This window comes from Lethenteron reissneri, chromosome 69 (genome assembly GCF_015708825.2).
Source record: "Lethenteron reissneri isolate LAM-NWPU_2019-01 chromosome 69, ASM1570882v1, whole genome shotgun sequence".
Taxonomy (NCBI): Eukaryota; Metazoa; Chordata; class Hyperoartia; order Petromyzontiformes; family Petromyzontidae; genus Lethenteron; species Lethenteron reissneri.
The window spans coordinates 10,431,405-10,452,674 of NC_083847.1; the positions used below are offsets into that span (position 1 = coordinate 10,431,405).

At 49.7% G+C, this 21,270-nt stretch overlaps 1 protein-coding gene across 4 annotated transcripts; it reads left to right on the forward strand.

Annotated features, from left to right (window-relative positions):
* The first annotated feature begins 231 nt into the window (after positions 1-231).
* Positions 232-19,851, forward strand: LOC133360846 (zinc finger and BTB domain-containing protein 24-like). Of its 4 annotated transcripts, none has more exons than XM_061579744.1 (5): positions 232-375; positions 1,854-2,000; positions 11,748-11,920; positions 12,542-12,820; positions 18,522-19,851. In XM_061579744.1, the coding sequence occupies exons 2-5, from the start codon at positions 1,867-1,869 to the stop codon at positions 18,878-18,880; spliced, it is 945 nt and encodes a 314-aa protein (XP_061435728.1). In that variant the 5' UTR covers positions 232-375; positions 1,854-1,866; the 3' UTR covers positions 18,881-19,851. The 4 variants fall into 4 exon arrangements, with proteins under 4 accessions (XP_061435728.1, XP_061435730.1, XP_061435729.1 ...); XM_061579746.1 differs by having other exon boundaries at positions 1,854-1,972; positions 11,810-11,920; XM_061579745.1 differs by having other exon boundaries at positions 232-371.
* Positions 19,852-21,270: the final 1,419 nt, after the last annotated feature.

Genomic DNA, 21,270 nt, shown 5'->3' on the forward strand with positions numbered 1-21,270 from the left:
GGTGAAGCTAGGGACCAGGCTTACACCCGCAGTTAACAATATAACGTCGGCTCAACGTTAGCCGAACGTTGAGCTGACGTTCCGCTAACGTTGGCCCAATGTTGGGCTAACGTTGAGCCCAACGTTGAGCCAGCGACTTCAACTCCAAGTGACCCGACGATTGGCGCATCGAGCCGCCGTGCTGCTGTCGTTTGATCTATTGGACGCTCCGCCTCTCGGTGACCCCGCGGGGTCAGCCCACGGCACGCCATGCTCCGTCTCCTTCCAACCGACCTCCTCCTCCTCAACGTTCCGTCTCATCTCCTCCTGCAGGGAGGTTCCCCTGCTCGGAGATCCGCTCCCTAACAGCGCCGTCTCCTCCTTGCATACGAGTGGGTGGGTGGCCAGCACCACCTTAACCACCTCCACCACCATCACCACCACATTCACCACCACAACCACCTCCAGCACTACCTTCACCACCACCACCTCCTCCTCCACTACACCACCATCACCACCTTCACCACATCTACCACCACCACCACGACCTCCATCACCACCTCTCGCTGTGGAACTCACGAGGCCGGGACCACTGCTTCTGCTGCTACTGCTCATCCTGCTCCTGGGGAGATGTTAACTACCTCGCCCGGTATGCAGGAGGTCGTGGGTTCGATCCCGACCCTGATGCCACGATTTCTAGGGAGACGTTAACTATCTTCTTGGTTCTTTCGGTAAAGTCACGTAGAAGGGAAATAATAAAATAATAAAAATAACACATAATTAAATAATTCTCACGAATTCTAGACGTTAACTACTTTTCCTGCTATGCAGGAGGGCATGGGTTCAATTCTGGACCCTGACGATGCCTGTTGTATATTTAGAGTTTGCATGTCTCTCTCTCCCCGTGGTGGCTGTGTGGATTTTTCACCACGCGTTTAGAGAGTGTTTTGACTGCGGTGAATTTACACGTGATGATGATATCAGCCCACTTCGTTGGAGCTGCCATCATTACGTGTGTAGTGTGTTAAAAAATTACTCACACCGACACGTTGTAACAAGTCACCTGCTTACACTTTTTTCACCTATTCCTGCACCAGTTGTAGGCACTCCTATAACTATCTATATGGTCACTTATGTTTAACTTCTCCTCCTCGTATCTACTTTACACCTTACGTATCCTGCACTCGGCAGCTCTGCTCTCAGTAACTCCGCACACAGCGTCTCCGCACGCAGCGTCTTCGCACACAGCGTCTCCGCACTCAGCAGCTTCGCACACAGCAACTCTACAACTCCACCGCTGCCCTCACCTACGCTCCCTCAGACCCACTCACCGGCGACGTGTGAGGGTTGAGGTTCGTTGACAGCTCGAGCGGCAGCGGCGAGATGTCTTCACTCTTGTCCCCAGCAACAACTCCCCGCTCTGCTCAGGCACACGCCCTTATATCCCCCTGCCAATTATCCGAGACCTCTCGTGTGTCTCTTTAAGCTCAGCCAGGCTGGTGCCTGTTTGCCCTTCAATCAACCCTTATCTCCCAACTCCCTGGCAACACCTCCGGCCTTGACGTGCACAACCGGTCGACCCCGTCTGTACCTGCTTTGCCCCTTGACAACTGTCAGTTTGTCTGTGCAAACCTAATGTTTGCACACGCGCACCTGTTTGCCCTCAGTTGCCCTTGGTTAACTGTGCGCACCGCGTATTTCACTCCTCTACACGTGTGATAGATAGCCAGCGTCGGTTCTGACAAAAGAGCCACGCAGCTCAGTGTGGGTGCCTTACACCCGTTAAAATAAAAATAAAATGTTTTAGTATGGGCTTCGATGAGTGTGACTGTATTTGCCGTGACCATGAAGGAGCCTCCTGTGTGTGTCGACAGGCAAGGAGTAAGGATGTCTGCGGGGTGGGCGATCAAGCGGGAGGTTGAAGAGCACCCAGGATGGAAGACGGCGCTCCTCGGAGGGGGCGCGTTGAGCCGTGAAGACGACGTCGCTGCCGGTGAGTCCAAGTTGGACTCATGCTCGCTGTAAGAGACGCGAAGACAAAGACCCCCCCCGCTCCCCGTATATCAGTGACAGACTGTTGGGGCGAGTGGTGTTCGTAGCGAGCAGCAGCGACTGTGAAGCGAGCAGCAGCGACTCTACCACCTCCCCCACCCCTACCACCACCTCCACCACCACCTCGACCGCCACCTCCACCACCACCTGTTCCACCACCTCCCCCACCACCTGTTCCACCACCTCCCCCACCACTACTACCACCTCCACCACCACTACCACCACGTCCACTACCTCGGCCGCCACCACCGCCACTTACACCACCACCTCCACCACCTCCACCACCACTAACTTCATCACCACTAACTTCACCACCACTAACTCCACCACCAATAACTCCACCAAAGACAAAGATCCCCCGTGTAGCCTGTAACAGACTGTTGGGGTAAGTGCTGTTAATAGCGAGTAGTAGCACCTATGAAGGCCACCACTGTGGCACGAGGGGTTGGGTGGCCAACGCCACGCCCGCCCGGCCTCCTTTGTTTCCCCTAGTGGTGATGTTTAGCACACACACCACTGCACACCAGGTAACTCATTTGTGGCTGAGTCGACCTAGGGGACTGAGCCCAGGAAACGGTGGTTGGTGTTGGCCGTGAGCGGGAATTGAACTCGGGTCTCTGTCGGGGTTCGTAGCACAGCAGCGCAACGCTAATCGCTGCGCTACCACTCTTTGCTGCAGCAACAACCGCCACGAAGTGGCGATGACGTCATCACGGCGCTTGTGCCAGTCATGGTGCAATTTTGAGGCCATCACGTGAAGTGGCAAAGGCTCCCTGCTGACAACAGGAGGTTGTCATGGGACAGACCTAGCAGGTTCCATGGGTTGACTGCTGTGCAAGGCTAGGTACAGGAGGGGGAGATCACGGGACAGACCCAGCAGGTGCCATGGGTTGACTGCTGCGCCAGACTAGGTGTAGGAGGAGGAGGTCACAGGACAGACCCAGCGGGTGCCATGGGTTGACTGCCTGAGATGACTGTGCCGATTGTTGTGTCTATACCCTTTTTTTTTATTAAGAACAATAAAAAAAAAAATATTTTTATTTTATCTATATATCTTTTCACTTCTCCTCACTTCTCCTCACAAGCACACCAGGAATCCATGAAACATGGAGGGCGGTTAAAATGTTGAGAATTCGGTCACAAAGAGGTCATAGACATCCAGACGGACAAAAGATGTATGGACTAGCCTCCCAAGACATCTGGAGATGTACAGATAAGGTGCAGAGTAAATAACGGTTGCAACTCGCGTTTTCGTAACGTTTTCCTTACCGAAAAGTAGAAACTTAACAAAGATAATTAACCAACAAACAATAATATTTTTACTATTATTATATGTTTCCTACCTACACGACCTTGCTAAAAACTAAAGAGTACGAATTCCAGAAAGCTTAAGTGGAAACATAGTTACGCTTAACCTCAGGACATTAAAATATAACTCAGAATAAAACACCAATCTCTGGAGAACTAAACTTGGCGAAGCCCAACATAATAATGTGACGAGGATTATTACGAATATTCATTAAACATAGACGAATGATAACCCCGATACTAAGACCGAAGGAACTCATAAAATATAATTCAAAAATAAATGTAACACACAGGACCACATAAATGTATTGCAAACATCTCCTCAGCCACCTTTGTCTTCCAGCGGGGTCTGGCAAGCAAAGAGGGAGCAAAAAGGTCACAGGGGGGAATCGGTGCCTGACATTCCAAAGATATTTTTTTATTCTGTTTGTTTTCTCTCGCAAGAGACGCGGAGAGAGGAGAGGGTGCTCGCGTTTTGGAGTTAAACACGGCCGCCTTTGTCTCCCCGCAGCACAAACAGATGGCTCAGGAATGCTTGGAGGGTTAGGAAAGGTCGCGGGGGTGTCTGCTTCTTCTCGCTCTGTTTGTGTTTTTTGCCCGCTCGCAAGGAATGCCAGAGAGGGGAGTCACGTTTTAAGTTAGGCACAGACACAGCGAACGAGCAGTCTGGGTTGAGTCGTGCTCAGTCTCGCAACTCGGCGTGCGACGCAGCGTTGCGACGGGGCTCGCAAGAGAGTTGGGGCAGATCGTGCCTCGAGGAGAGATGGGACGACGAGGGGTCAGAGAGTGACCGCCTGAGAGCAATCAGTCCAAGTCGCGCTCAGTCTCGCAACTCGGCTTGCGACGCAGCGTTGCGACGGGGGCTCGCAAGAGAGCTGGGGCGGTTGTGCCGCGAGAAGTGATGGAACGAGGAGGAGTCGTTCGAGTCGCAGAAGTCTGAGTTCGGGGCTGGGTTTCAGCCGTGCTCCGGCTGGCGGAGCGTCGTGAGGAAACGAAACACCGATGCCGATAGCCGGTGTCGCTTCTCGCAGAACGAAGTTAAGTGCGAGTGAAGCTGGCAGCTGCACGAACAAGGGAAGCACGGAGCAGAGAGAGTGACGAGTGACGACAAGCAATCAACCTGTAAAAGGGCGGAGATCGCCAAGCGTCGACCAAGCGTGCAAAGCAGAGAGCGCGAAGCAGTGGAGAAAGCCTGGTCAAACGGCTGTGGAGAGAGAGAGAGCGCAAGAGCAGCACGACTCGGACGTCACCGGGCGTCACCGAGCGTCGTGCCAACTCGTCATCCAGCAGAGGGAGAGAGAGCGCAAGAGCAGCACGACTCGGACGTCACCGGGCGTCACCGAGCGTCGTGCCAACTCGTCATCCAGCAGTGGAGAAAAAGAGAGCGCACAAGCAGAGACGCGTCCGAGCGAGGGAGCAGCAGGAGCTTGCGGCGGCCACGCCCAATCGAGAGGAACACCTGGCCGCTGTTTGTATCCTCCTACACCACACAAGCTAACGACACAATTAATATTACGAGGGGACAACGCACACACAGCACGCACACGAATAAGACTTTCAAAAAGTGATCTTTGCGTTTCAAAAAGGGTTGCCATTTCGAGGTGGTGCGTTCAATATCAACTGATCGAGCAAAGCAGTTGCTGCCGTCGAGTTACATGAATAAGAAATGTTTAGTCATTCATTTTCGTTAACTGCATAATTTCGCCAATGAAGAAGTATTTTTAGTCATTCATTTTCGTTAATTGCATAATCGAGTTACATGAATTTATTGACGTATACCTGCTTTCGCATAAGAGAGTGTCATGTGCTTGTTTAGAATTAAAATTGCTTAACACCAACTGTTCGAGTGCTTCTTTCCAAGTCCATGCAAAACTATCTTATTCTTGATAACTGTATCCTGTGATGAGATCTGAAACTGGAGACCTAAAATAACAAACACACTAAGATAATCAGTAAATGTTTAATCGATGATAATCGTGTTATCCTGATTGATATAACTCTGTATAAACGAAACTAAGCCTAATTATCATAACTGCACACAGTAACATAATCGCAAGCATCCGCATAAATTACTACGATTATCTCCATGATTATCATAATTTATGCATATAATTACACACATTATAATAATTTATGCATATTAAATACACACACTGTCATAATTAATGCGATTTGCGCATTTTTCGGAAAATTATTAATTTTTATTATTTTCATCAAAATTTCATAATCCCAACACATACAACATACTGGGTGGCTCGACCGGGATCTCTCGCAGACAGTGTTTTGCATGGATGATGGAATGAATCACTTCGTGTTAACCAGAATATCGGGATCGAACATTGCATGGTAATTGTAAACTGGGCGTAAAACAAAAAAAACGCCCTCTAAGGTTAAAACCCAGAATAGCAGGTTGAAACAGAGACAGTGGAATTAAGATAATATCGCATCGAACCAATTGCATCCTGTGATAAATGGTGTTAGAGGTACGCACACTGAATCGGAAAATAACAGACTCGTCGAGTCAAACTGACCACACTCTGTGAGATAACTGTTTTATATGCACTCTGAAAGGAAATGTCAAAGTAACTCTTGCCATACTTAAGATGCTAGGATTAAGAATAATTTTTGAATGGGTTACGGGAATCTGGGAGCTCGTATTAAAGCGTACCGACCAATCTGTTACAAAGCAGTACAGTCAGAGAGACATATGGGAAGGGAGCTGTATCGATAACACGAACACACCTCGGGGGAAACTAATTGACTGGATAAAATGTAACGAAGGCGAACACGATGCAAAAACTGCAGAGAAGGCAGGACAGGACTCATACCTTCTCACACAGGCATACAGACAGGGATTGTGGAATGAGGAAAAATTTGGAAAGGAAACGGGAGAGAAATCGTCTCTAATAAACGAGGAGAAATGTCCTCACACCCTCGAGAGGGAGGAGAAATAAATTCTCGCGAGACCAGCGAAACTCACAGACGTTGATCCACAGAATAAATATGGAAGTAACATTAAACCACACTCTTGGGTACGTGGACAGAGTCCAGGGACTGATCGCACAAAAGTTAAAGTAAAATCGCCAGGACATGGTACACTAAGGGCAGAGGCAAAAACTGAAGGGAAATGGCAACACGAGCGACACAGGCACTGGGCGCGCACACAGAAAATGCACACCGCTTAATCACGCCCGACACAGTACAGATCAAAGTGACAGATTGCCTGATGATAACTTGTTTGATGATGACGCTGACGGCGAATCAACTTTCGGAATACCTATTCACCAGCTAAAACCCTTAAATTGATGGACAAGGCTCTAGTCAGAATTCCCGATTTTGATCCACACAATACGTCCTATGGATATAGCACACACATATCGCAACAGTAGAAGAGGAGGCAATGATTAGAGGGCTGAGGAGACGGGATGAAAAAGCGAGTTTGTTGAAACGGAGCTTACATAAAGAATCCTATCCCATGGGTAAAGTCACTACCACACAAGGTTAGAAATGATTTTAAACAACTGAGCCTGGCAGTGATTCGGAAGTTTGGAGAATATTCGACACTCACTGAGGGGTTTTATGCTGTAAAATCGATGACCCAGGGCATGGACCAAGACCCACGTGACTACCTTTTACAATTTAAAAGAGCGTATTACGCAGGCGATGTGAATCAATACCACGAAGGAGATAAAATGTTCAAAATTATGTTTTTTGAATCCTTGAGCCCAGAGATTACAGAAAGGGTGAGAATGGTTTTGAATCCAGAAACCGCATCCTTACGCCGCATAGAGAGCAAGGCGTACATGGCATGGTTATACAGAGCTAAGAATCATAATTCGGATCCAGAACACAGGGAGAGGGATAAGGAACCCAGCCTCTCAGAGAGAAATAAAAATCACCGAGCAGTCCCACGATGCAGGGAGGAGCAAAAACGCACGCACCCATGGCAAAATAAACCAGAGAGAGGTTGGCACGAGAATGAGAGCGGCACAAAGCCGAACATTCAGGAGAATCGCAGAATGTGGAGGCCAAGGGCAGAATCATATCAACACCCCATGCCCCGACATACGCAAGGTCAAAATTACCCACAAAGATGGCGAAGTAACAATCCAGGAAAAATTTGGCACCCAAATGGGAAAAACACTGGGCCAAAAATGTACGAGAATCGTAGGAGGGAGAGGTTCAGAACAGAACCATATCAACACCCCATGCCACGATACACGCAAGGTCAAAATTACCCACAAAAAGGGCAAAGTAACAATCCAGGAAAAATTTGGCACCCAAATGGGAGTAACACTGGGCCAAAAATGTACGAGAATCGCAGGATGGGAGGTCAAACACAATCAGTCCAATTACGACCAATTCCTCCACCGGCTATACCAGGAGGGAATAGAGGAATAACACAGAATGCGGTCCAAATACATGATGAACCACCCGCCGAGGTTTTGTTAAACCCTGAGCTCAATGGGAAATACAAGCAGGCTGCAAGTGACAGGGCGAACAAATACCGCCACGACAGGGAAACATTAAAAGCATACGATGCGGTAGGAAACACGAGCAGTGCTCTTGTAAATGACGCGCGGATCAAATACAAGGACAGGGCTGCATTGAAGCGTGATCGGACAGGAGATAACAGACAGCAGAGACAGAGAGAGCACACAGGAAAAACAGTGCCACGCGTCGCAAAAGAGAGCGATAATGGTGCAGGGAGAGCGAACACAGAGACACGCCCTGAGGAGTGCAGGCGTGAGCCTTTGAATAAAAAATATCCAAGGGAAACCAAAATTAAGGTGGATCGGAGTGCTGGAATGGAGACGAATGTCCATGACGTATCGGGAATGGTGTTGAAATCCAACCCACTCGGAAAAACCAAAAGGGCAACATTACGAGGCACGGAATTAAATCGACACACTGACTCGGCAAATGTGCATGTAATCGCAGAGAGCGAATGCCATTGATGACGGAGTACAGAAGTTGGTTGTGTGCGCGAATTCTGATTATGTGCAGCACAATTTTACACCACACATTCCCACGACGCGAGAGAGTGAGAGGGGAATCTACAAAAACGAACCCGAAAACCGTGATCGAATGATCAAAGTGATAAGTGGTAAACCAGACACTCGGAACTTGGTAAAAAGATTGCAAGGATGTAACAGGAGGAAAATAACGCAAAAATGCGTTCGAAACCGCTACCTAGCGTTTCCCAGGATTTAACAAAAACAAAAAAATTAATATCCGCCGTAGTTATGATGTATGAGAACCGATGTAATGCAATATCGATGTTTAACGTGTTGTTATTTTCTTTGCTTAATTCAAATGTAACCATGTTAAGCAAAAACAAAAATGAATATTCGTCGGAGTTATGATGTATGAGAACCGATGTAACGCAATATCGATGTTTAACGTGTTGTTTATTTTCTTTGCTTATTTCAGATGTAACCAGGTTAAGATTGTAATACGTACACGCGCGTCGTGAGAAGTGCGTCCGAAACCGCTGCCGAGCGTTTCCCAGGATTTAACAAAAAAAAAATGAATATTCGCCGTAGTTATGATGGACGAGAACCGATGTAACGCGATATCGATGTTTAACGTGTTGTTTATTTTCTTTGCTTATTTCAGATGTAACCAGGTTAAGATTGTAATACGTACACGCGCGTCGTGAGAAATAACCACCGAGAGTGAGGGCGGCTTATGGATTCATAACACAAAAAAAGGGCATTTACTTGGTTTGAAAATTCGCCAGTGGCCAAATCGACCCCTGATAATTTTCAAAAGGGCGGATTGTTGTGTCTATACCCTTTTTTTTTATTAAGAACAATAAAAAAAAAAATATTTTTATTTTTATTTTATCTATATATCTTTTCACTTCTCCTCACTTCTCCTCACAAGCACACCAGGAATCCATGAAACATGGAGGGCGGTTAAAATGTTGAGAATTCGGTCACAAAGAGGTCATAGACATCCAGACGGACAAAAGATGTATGGACTAGCCTCCCAAGACATCTGGAGATGTACAGATAAGGTGCAGAGTAAATAACGGTTGCAACTCGCGTTTTCGTAACGTTTTCCTTACCGAAAAGTAGAAACTTAACAAAGATAATTAACCAACAAACAATAATATTTTTACTATTATTATATGTTTCCTACCTACACGACCTTGCTAAAAACTAAAGAGTACGAATTCCAGAAAGCTTAAGTGGAAACATAGTTACGCTTAACCTCAGGACATTAAAATATAACTCAGAATAAAACACCAATCTCTGGAGAACTAAACTTGGCGAAGCCCAACATAATAATGTGACGAGGATCATTACGAATATTCATTAAACATAGACAAATGATAACCCCGATACTAAGACCGAAGGAACTCATAAAATATAATTCAAAAATAAATGTAACACACAGGACCACATAAATGTATTGCAAACATCTCCTCAGCCACCTTTGTCTTCCAGCGGGGTCTGGCAAGCAAAGAGGGAGCAAAAAGGTCACAGGGGGGAATCGGTGCCTGACATTCCAAAGATATTTTTTTTTATTCTGTTTGTTTTCTCTCGCAAGAGACGCGGAGAGAGGAGAGGGTGCTCACGTTTTGGAGTTAAACACGGCCGCCTTTGTCTCCCCGCAGCACAAACAGATGGCTCAGGAATGCTTGGAGGGTTAGGAAAGGTCGCGGGGGTGTCTGCTTCTTCTCGCTCTGTTTGTGTTTTTTGCCCGCTCGCAAGGAATGCCAGAGAGGGGAGTCACGTTTTAAGTTAGGCACAGACACAGCGAACGAGCAGTCTGGGTTGAGTCGTGCTCTGTCTCGCAACTCGGCGTGCGACGCAGCGTTGCGACGGGGCTCGCAAGAGAGTTGGGGCAGATCGTGCCTCGAGGAGAGATGGGACGACGAGGGGTCAGAGAGTGACCGCCTGAGAGCAATCAGTCCAAGTCGCGCTCAGTCTCGCAACTCGGCTTGCGACGCAGCGTTGCGACGGGGGCTCGCAAGAGAGCTGGGGCGGTTGTGCCTCGAGAAGTGATGGAACGAGGAGGAGTCGTTCGAGTCGCAGAAGTCTGAGTTCGGGGCTGGGTTTCAGCCGTGCTCCGGCTGGCGGAGCGTCGTGAAGAAACGAAACACCGATGCCGATAGCCGGTGTCGCTTCTCGCAGAACGAAGTTAAGTGCGAGTGAAGCTGGCAGCTGCACGAACAAGGGAAGCACGGAGCAGAGCGAGAGTGACGAGTGACGACAAGCAATCAACCTGTAAAAGGGCGGAGATCGCCAAGCGTCGACCAAGCGTGCAAAGCAGAGAGCGCGAAGCAGTGGAGAAAGCCTGGTCAAACGGCTGTGGAGAGAGAGAGAGCGCAAGAGCAGCACGACTCGGACGTCACCGGGCGTCACCGAGCGTCGTGCCAACTCGTCATCCAGCAGAGGGAGAGAGAGCGCAAGAGCAGCACGACTCGGACGTCACCGGGCGTCACCGAGCGTCGTGCCAACTCGTCATCCAGCAGTGGAGAAAAAGAGAGCGCACAAGCAGAGACGCGTCCGAGCGAGGGAGCAGCAGGAGCTTGCGGCGGCCACGCCCAATCGAGAGGAATACCTGGCCGCTGTTTGTATCCTCCTACACCACACAAGCTAACGACACAATTAATATTACGAGGGGACAACGCACACACAGCACGCACACGAATAAGACTTTCAAAAAGTGATCTTTGCGTTTCAAAAAGGGTTGCCATTTCGAGGTGGTGCGTTCAATATCAACTGATCGTGCAAAGCAGTTGCTGCCGTCGAGTTACATGAATAAGAAATGTTTAGTCATTTATTTTCGTTAACTGCATAATTTCGCCAATGAAGAAGTATTTTTAGTCATTCATTTTCGTTAATTGCTTAATCGAGTTACATGAATTTATTGACGTATACCTGCTTTCGCATAAGAGAGTGTCATGTGCTTGTTTAGAATTAAAATTGCTTAACACCAACTGTTCGAGTGCTTCTTTCCAAGTCCATGCAAAACTATCTTATTCTTGATAACTGTATCCTGTGATGAGATCTGAAACTGGAGACCTAAAATAACAAACACACTAAGATAATCAGTAAATGTTTAATCGATGATAATCGTGTTATCCTGATTGATATAACTCTGGATAAACGAAACTAAGCCTAATTATCATAACTGCACACAGTAACATAATCGCAAGCATCCGCATAAATTACTACGATTAGCTCCGTGATTATCATAATTTATGCATATAATTACACACATTATCATAATTTATGCATATTAAATACACACTATCATAATTAATGCGATTTGCGCATTTTTCGGAAACTTATTAATTTTTATTATTTTTATCAAAATTTCATAATCCGACACATACAACACGATGCACCCAGCTGCGTAACCTCCCTCATTGTGCAAACTCCCCGCCACAGACGACGGCGTGAGCGGCGTTATCCTGAACCTGCCACTGCCGTGCTGCCCTCCCTTGAGACAGGAGCCGTGGTGGCCCCGTCTTTGCGACTCAAGCGAAGAGGAGGAGACTCAGGAGGGCCTGTTAGTGGGGCATTGCTGGAGGTGAAATTGGAGGGCAGCGACTCCCGTCACAGTAAGCGTCATCTCACCACTGACTGGCATGGTGGAGTCTGGAGACATCCTGAGGCGACAGTCGATCATCGATTATCCGCCACGCGATTACATCTGGCTGCTTCCAACATTATCCGGCTGGTCCCGGCCCAATCCGGCAAAACCGTTTCAAAGGCTTTAACCCAGTCTGGCGATTGGCACCACGTGCGTCTGACAAAGTAGCTACGCTTGATTTCAGTGTCAAATATTATATACGGTACATTATGCAGTATAACCTCTCTTAACGTCCACCCCTGCTAACAACTTATCGCTTAACGACGGGCCTCCATAGAGCCCAATGTGTAGTGCATAGTAGTGTAGTCTATATTAGTGTAGTATATAGTAGTCTAGTATATGGTAGTGTAGTGTATGGTAGTGTAGTGTATAGCAGTCTAGTGTATAGTCGCGTGTAGTGTATAGTAGTTTAGTGTGGAATAGTGTAGTGTATAGTAGTCTATAGTAGTCTAGTGTATAGTGTCATACCTATACATCTGAAAGTGCGGCGTGATGATGCGGCTAAAAGCCGGCACTGTTGCTGCTGTGAGGATGAGCGGAGTTCACGTGGCGATGCGTAGCGCTCAAAGCGGAAATGCCTCTGTCTCAGGAGCCGACATTCGTATGAAAGAGGAGAAGGCGGAGGTTTTCGGCAGCGCAAAAGAACGACTTAAGCTCGTGGACGGTGAATACCGTCCCAGGCAGAGGGACCTTCACGTCGTCGAGGCAGGCCTTCGTTCCCCCGGAGGAGTCCTCTGGAACCCCGCGGCCGACCGCGGTTCCGCCGCCAGGCTCCGAGCGCCGCAGACGGGAGACGCCGCAGCTGTCGCGGCATCGTCGTCGGGTTCAGCGGAGATCGAAGTGATCTTGGAAGACAACGACGGTGACGGTGAGGAGCCGGGAGCGGGGGGTTACATGTGGAGACCCTACGCATCATTCACAGCCACGGGCGTCGTGCCCCGTTCATCGTTTGATATCCCCCCCACCCCTCCTCCCCCTTTCACTCCCTCCCAATCTGCCCGCGTACCTCTGATTAACGTGGCTGGCTAATTACGGTTCTGAAAGAAGTTTAGTACGTGCACTACACTGTACACGACATGTCTACACACTACACTACTATACAGTACACTATACAGTACATTATACTATACACTCCTACACACTACAGTACTATATACTATACTACACTACTACCCTATACACCGCTACACTACTATATATTACACTATACAGTACATTATACTATACACTACACTACTACCCTATACACTATTACACACGACACTACTATACACTACACTACTACCCTATACACTACACTACTACATATTACACTATACACTACACACTACTATACACTACACCAGCACCATACAGTGACATCCGTGATGTCACTACATCACCCCCACCTTCGTAGCATTCAGCTGTCCCGGCTGTCAACTCCCCCTTTTAAACGAACAGTTTATAGAAACGCAAGAAACATAGTGTGCCTCAAAAATAACAGAACAGAAATAAATACCCCAACCCACCTGTACAAAAATTACTCTATCTACAAATGTACAAACCAACAGGGAGAAGGGTGTAAACCAACGAACCTGTAATGACAACAACACCACATGAACAAGCAATATGAAAAACCATGTAAACCCTCGGGATCCCTCTTACCATCACACCTTCCACCTTCAACGTGTAACGGCGCTCGTGAGTTCAATGGCGGCCAGGATCAGTCAATGACCGCCACGACACAGCGAGCGTGACAAGCAACTAACAGCATGGGAGCATGTGTGCAAGGGAGTCACGAAAAACGAGTCTTTGAGCGAGTGCATGGTGCCGGGCCCCCAGGGGAGGTGGGCTCGCTCACGCTGGAGGTCCCGGGGGGAATGTGCAAATGTTCCACCGAACCCGGCTTGTCACGGAGAACAGTAGGTCGGGTTGATGGATCCACCGCACTCAAAGCCCGCAAAGCCGGCAGGTGCGATCACGCAAGGGACGTCAGTCGCGCAGCACCTGGGAGCGGAACAGAATCGCTTCGCCTGGGATCAACTGGCGCGGGCACACACCCCGGGTCGCCGGACACACTCAACACTCGGCCCCAGCGATGTGGAGATAAAACAAATTTGCGCGGCGCAATCACCGGATCCAGGCGAAAGAGATGACCTATATCCCGGGATCGTCGCAGCACCCACATTCCCGACGATGCCCCCTTCGGTGACGCATGAGCCAACACCGCACTCTCCTGGGTGACCGTGGTGTCCAACCAAGAATTAAGAACCTGACTAAAATGTTCCTGGTCGTCGGACACCAACGTATGAGCTACAATAGCATTCCCCGTAGCACCCAAAAATGAGCGGCTTCCTCACGTGGAGGGGAACAAACATTGCACTGAAGCGTTGGCCGCACACAACCGGGTAGGGGAAGGCAAAAATGCCACATGACGTCCGGATGGCAATTCCAAACAGCCGCAGTCAATGCAGATTTCCAATGGCATCCTACCAAGGAAATCAGTTCCAAGTAAACAAGGAACAGTCAGTGATGTGGAGACAAGAATGTGTCCCGATAATTTAACGTCAGCTATGCGCACCTCGGCCGTTATCCGACCGATGATGCCCAATGAGCCGCCGTCAACGGTGAAACATGGCGCATACTTTGGGGGCAAAATATTGGAAATTAGTTCTGAAATGATAGTTGCCGACGCACCCGTGTCGACTAGCATCCTTATTTCTACACCCTCAATGGACCCAAGCACGGTGGATAAACCCGCGGACGCATTCACCACTCGATGGGCCAGCTCCGACCACTGATCCGGTTGGAGCTGACGAACTTCACGATTTAGCGTAGGACTACCCCGTACCGACGCGCGATCGAGCTGCGAACCAAAATGCCTAGATGGGTGAGGTGAGGCCAGGGGTCGAGTGTGGAATGTGTCGTGACGCCCCTCAGGGTGTAGAGAAGCGCAGGATGGCGGTGATGTTGGAAGGCGCCGTCGTGGTACGTGGCAACCCAATGACACGTGCCCCGGCAGGCCGCAATTGTAGCAGACAACACGGCCACCACCGGAACGAGACGACGACCTCGGCCGCCGCCGCTCGTCTGACCTCCATGCGCCGTTGCCGCGCTGGTCGTCTCCACCTCGAGTCGATGCACACGCCAAAAGGGGCTCCATTCCATCAGGTGGCCCCGGCCCCGTGCGGGACACGGCACACGTGACCTGCGCCCTGTCCCGTTATAGAAGTAGCTGGGCTCGGATGTACTTGGCGGCCTGGAGAGACGAGATGTCTTCATCTTCGGCTGGAAGAATGATGTGGAGGGTTTCCGCCAAGGGTTTCCGCCAAAGCAATCTCTCGAGGACCAACACGTCGATGCCATCGTGGTCCATCTCCGGGAAGGCGGCCTTCGCCAGCGCCAAAAGTGCGCTACGGAAGGCGAGGGCCGACTCGTCCTCCCCTTTCTGTCGTGTGGCGAATTTGTGGCACGCGTTCACCGGAGGCTTGTAGATAGGTGCCAACCGGTTGAAAGCCTGTGTGAGGGTCGACCTCTCCGGCGGCGGGATGGCGAGAAATAGCGCAAGGGCGTCGTCATCGAGGGCGGCAGGTAGCGCCCGCAGCGCCTCCATCTCTGTCCACCCCGCCAAGCCGGCGTTCGTGAGAAACTGCCGCTTGAAGGTCACCCAGTCGTCACTGGTAGCCGCGAACTCTCCAGCAAGGTGAGGTCGACGCTGGAGAGCTGGGTTGTACATCGGCGCCGATGGCGCATCTTTAATTTTGGCGGGCTGCGTGCTCCGTGCCGGCGACAAAATGGCAGTCGAATGCGCGGGCTGCGCCACCGAGTTTCCCGTTTGCTGCGAAATGGCGGCGGAGTCGTCGTCCCCGAGTTGCCTCGCCGCTCCCTCCTTCACCGGCGAGACCCTGGGACAGAACTTCGTGAGGAGCGAAGTCGCAGCATGGAGGAGCTCCGCGAGGCGATCGTGCGCCGACGGCGACGCGTCGAGCACGCAAAAGGCGCTTTGCTCCGCTGGAAGTGTCTCCCGTGCATCCTCCAAAGCTGCAGGTGGCACGAGGTCCTTGTCCACCGACGTCCAGGTACGTGGTCTACGACGTGTAGACATAGTCTACAGCTAGCTATATAAACTAGCGTGTTGGCCACTTCTGACACCAGTTGAAGTGAGTCTAACTGAGTCGCAGACATTGTTCTTTGGAGGCAACACTTTAATTATAATATCAAGACCTAACTCAAAGGAGTAACTGCCCCTTCACCAGATACAGCCTAGGGTGGTGACCACCCCGCTAACTACACTATACCAGGGGTTACAGCTACGAAGGGTCGGGCCCTCTCACTCGGGTCCTCGACCACGTGTTGATGTCTTGCAGGACGTAGAGCTTCAGCTTGTGGATGTGGAGCTTCAGTTTGTAGGATGCAGTGATCCCGGTCCTTCTTAGGGACCCACCTTATATCCCCCCACGGGTCGGGGCTGCTCTGCCCTCGGCCCTGCCCACCTACTGGAGCCTTCTAGCTCCCTCTCGAGAGCTCTCCCCGGACACGTGATCACCCCCGAGCCCCTCCACCTGGGGCCCTCTCTGTGGACACTCCAGATCACGTGTCTGCGGTCAACCAGAGTGCCATGGCCCGGGGCAACCCTGCCCCTGGGCTGACACTCTCCTACTCCCGCCTGTGGGAGCCCGCACTACACACTATGCGTAGTGGCCACGCTATCCCAGCGCACGTAAATCCCCGCTATGGCTGGTACTACACCCGCCTCCGGGGTGTACGCGATGACGGTGCATCGCGTGCCGTGGCCCTCTCGGGCCGGCACCATACAGTGGCATCCCCGATGTCACTACACTGCTATACAGTACATTATACAGTACATTATACTACACACCACACTGCTACCCTATGCACTACTACAAAACTACACCACTAAACAGTACATTATACTATACACTACACTACTACCCTATACACTACTGCACTACTTTACGCTACACTTCCACACCACTATACGACATTGAAAACGAATTTCTTCAGACCTGCTTGTTGTTGATGTTGTTGTGTTTAGTTTGTTGTCCTTCCCCCGCACCTCCGATTTAGCACGGTTGGCTACATACGGTGCGAAGAAGTTCAACACACACACACATTACACACACAGCACACTCAAAGTACACACACACGAAGACAAAGATCTCTGTGTAGCCTAAACAGACTGTTCGGGCAATTGCTGTACCTATCAGGGCTGGCACTGGCACACAAGGGGGTGGTTGATGCGCACCACTCCCGGCCGCCTTTGTTTCCCCAGTGGCCATATTTACACATCGCACTAGGTGCTTATTTGAGGCTGAGTCGACCTAGCGGAGGCCCTGGAGTGGTTCAGATCATCATCACCAGTGTTAATCACCGTGAGCGAGAATCAAACTCGGGTCGCCGGGTTCCGTAGCGCAATGCTAACCGCTACACTACCACTCCCCACACACACACAGTACACACACACACGATACACACACAATACACACACACAAATGATACACAGTACACACACAACAACAAAAGCCATTTGCCACTAGGTGGCAGTGACATCACCACGGTGCGTGTGCCAGGTCATATGCAATTTAAGGCCACGTGAAGTGTCGAACGCCCACTGGCAGGTCACGGGACAGACCCAGGTGCCATGGGTCGACTGACTGAGATGACTGGCCGATGCACCACCTGTGCCCTCTACTGTGCCAACTTGATCTGTTCAGCTGCCCGGCGCTCCGCTCGTTGTTGTGAGCGTCACTCCTCTGCCCTCCATTGTTGCTGGAGCGCGACTGCCTCCAACTGCCCAGTAGTGTCCTTCATGAGCCTCCTCCATCCAGCGTGCATCCATGGTGTTGTGTGGATGTGCCAATGCCAGAACAGCGTGTTGGTAATTACAAGCCCATGGGCTGCACAGAAGTCTAGCAGCCTCCTACTGTTGTTATTGAGCTGATCAGTGGCAGCATTATGACCAACTCGGGCATTAAAGTCGCCCAACAGAGGATGACTCTATCCCGAGGTCCACTTTAGCTAGCACCTGTGACAGGAGGTCATAGAAGGCATCTGACGCATCGCGCTTGCCTGCATCCCTCCAATGATATACATCTTCGGTGGGGGTATACGTAACCACCACCACCACCACTCTTCGCCTCTGGTTGATGGGAAGACGATCCCACAGTAGCCAGGGGCTTACAGCTTCCTACATCTCACTGCCACGCTCCCACACTCCCACGCTCCTTCATTATTTTGTTCAGAAGAAGAGCCATGCCCCAAGTAGATGACTGTCCACCCCTCATGGTTACTGAAGCCAGAGCCAGTCCACAGGACCTCCTCCACAGTGAGCGTTCGAACATTGTACGTGGCCACTCGCAGTGGCATTTTGCTATTTGTGGAGGAACCCCGAGGGTGCAGAATCAGTCTCCTGGCTCCGCCAAATGGGGTTTGTCCAGGATACGTCATAGTCGCCTGTCCCTCCGGGGCCTCCGGCACAAGTTTAGTTAGACTTTTAATACGTGTTTTTTGTGGTACACACACACACACAGTACAAATGTAATCGTCCTTTCCGCTGTTCTCTCACGCAGTCTCATCCGCCCGTAGGCACCGCACCGGGAGGCGTACCGGTAGCGAGGGGCCGCAACACCGATGCCCGGTGTGTGGCAAGTGCTACCGGCATGCCTCGAAGCTCAGGAGTCACACGAGGGTCCACACGGGTGAGAAGCCACTCGCCTGTCACGTGTGCGGCAAGGCCTTCGCGTGGCCTTCGGGACTCCGCTACCACCTGGTGCTGCACCAGGGAGGGCGCGTCCTTGCATGCCCCGTGTGCGGGACCAGCTTCGTACGCTCGTCGGACCTCTACGCGCACGTGAGCGGTCACCACGCTCCGCTGCCGCAGCAGAAGCAGCAACAGGAGCAGCAGCAGCAGAAGCAGCAGCCAGGATAACCTCGTTTCAACTTGATGATGCCCAATTCTTTTTTTTAAGAGCCGCTCGGGTTTGTTGCTGTGTTTTGTTGTTGTGTGCAGGTTCCTCGGATTGGTATGGTTGGCTACGTACGGTGTGAAATAAGTTCAATGTACATACAGTGAGGGAAAAAAGTAGTTGATCCCCTGCTGATTTTGCACATTTGCCCACTGACAAAGAAATGATCAGTCTATAATTTTAATGGTAGGTTTATGTGAACAGTGAGAGACAGAATAACAACAACAAAATCCAGAAAAACGCATGTCAAAAATGTTATAAATTGATTGGCATTTTAATGAGGGAAATAAGTATTTGACCCCCTCTCAATGAGAAAGATTTCTGGCTCCCAGATGTCTTTTATACAGGTAACGAGCCGAGATTAGGAGCACACTCTTAAAGGGAGTGCTCCTAATCTCAGCTTGTTACCTGTATAAAAGACACCTGTTCACAGAAGCAATCAATCAATCTGATTACAAACTCTCCACTATGGCCAAGACCAAAGAGCTCTCCAAGGATGTCAGGGACAATATTGTAGACCTACACAAGGCTGGATTGGGCTACAAGATCATCGCCAAGCAGCTTGGTGAGAAGGTGACAACAGTTGGTGTGATTATTTGCAAATGGAAGAAACACAAAAGAACTGTCAAGCTCCCTCGGCCTAGGGTTCCATGCAAGATCTCACCTCGTGGAGTTGCAATGATCATGAGAACGGTGAGGAATCAGCCCAGAACTACACGGGAGGATCTTGTCAATGATCTCAAGGCAGCTGGGACCATAGTCACCAAGAAAACAGTTGGTAACACACTATGCCGTGAAGGACTGAAATCCTGCAGTGCCCGCAAGGTCCCCCTGCTCAATAAAGCACATATACATGCCCGTCTGAAGTTTGCCAATGAACATCTGAATGATAATTGGTTCTTTACCCTTCTATCTGGCAACAAAACTGACACCTTTTTGCAAGGAGTCATGTTTGCATAGACCGCAATACCTGCAGTCATAATACAAACAAAAGAACATAACTCTGATAATGTGCACTGTCCCTGAAGTTGATTGGTCCACACCCGAGACAGTTTTCCTTCGAGCCTAGTCTCATATGGGTTGGACCAGATGACGCCAAAAGGCGCACAACTCAAGGACAATGCACCATCAGAGTATGAGAGCTCGGGGCAAGCATCTACACTATGGGGACCTCATTTGCCATATTTTTACTGGCAAATGAGGTCCCCATAGTGTAGATGCTTGCCCCGAGCTCTCATACTCTGATGGTGCATTGTCCTTGAGTTGTGCGCCTTTTGGCGTCATCTGGTCCAACCCATATGAGACTAGGCTCGAAGGAAAGCTGTCTCGGGTGTGGACCAATCAACTTCAGGGACAGTGCACATTATCAGAGTTATGTTCTTTTGTTTGTATTATGACTGCAGGTATTGCGGTCTATGCAAACATGACTCCTTGCAAAAAGGTGTCAGTTTTGTTGCCAGATAGAAGGGTAAAGAACCAATTATCATATTTTTACTGGCAAATGAGGTCCCCATAGAGGAGAGAACATCTGAATGATTCAGTGTTGTGGTCAGATGAGACCAAAATGGAGCTCTTTGGCATCAACTCAACTCTCCGTGTTTGGAGGAGGAGGAATGCTGCCTATGACCCCAAGAACACCATCCCCACCGTCAAACATGCAGGTGGAAACATTATGCTTTGGGGGTGTTTTTCTGCTAAGGGGACAGGACAACTTCACCGCATCAAAGGGACGATGGACGGGGCCATGTACCGTCAAATCTTGGGTGAGAACCTCCTTCCCTCAGCCAGGGCATTGAAAATAGGTCGTGGATGGGTATTCCAGCATGACAATGACCCAAAACACACGGCCAAGGCAACAAAGGAGTGGCTCAAGAAGAAGCACATTAAGGTCCTGGAGTGGCCTAGCCAGTTTCCAGACCTTAATCCCATAGAAAATCTGTGGAGGGAGCTGAAGGTTCAAGTTGCCAAACGTCAGCCTCAAAACCTTAATGACTTGGAGAAGATCTGCAAAGAGGAGTGGGACAAAATCCCTCCTGAGATGTGTGCAAACCTGGTGGCCAACTACAAGAAACGTCTTACCTCTGTGATTGCCAACAAGGGTTTTGCGACCAAGTACTAAGTCATGTTTTGCAGAGGGGTCAAATACTTATTTCCCTCATTAAAATGCAAATCAATTTATAAAAAAATTGACATGCGTTTTTCTGGATTTTGTTGTTATTCTGTCTCTCACTGTTCAAATAAACCTACCATTTAAATTATAGACTGATCATTTCTTTGCCAGTGGGCAAACGTACAAAATCAGCAGGGGATCAAATACTTTTTTCCCTCACTGTACATACTACTATGCACTACA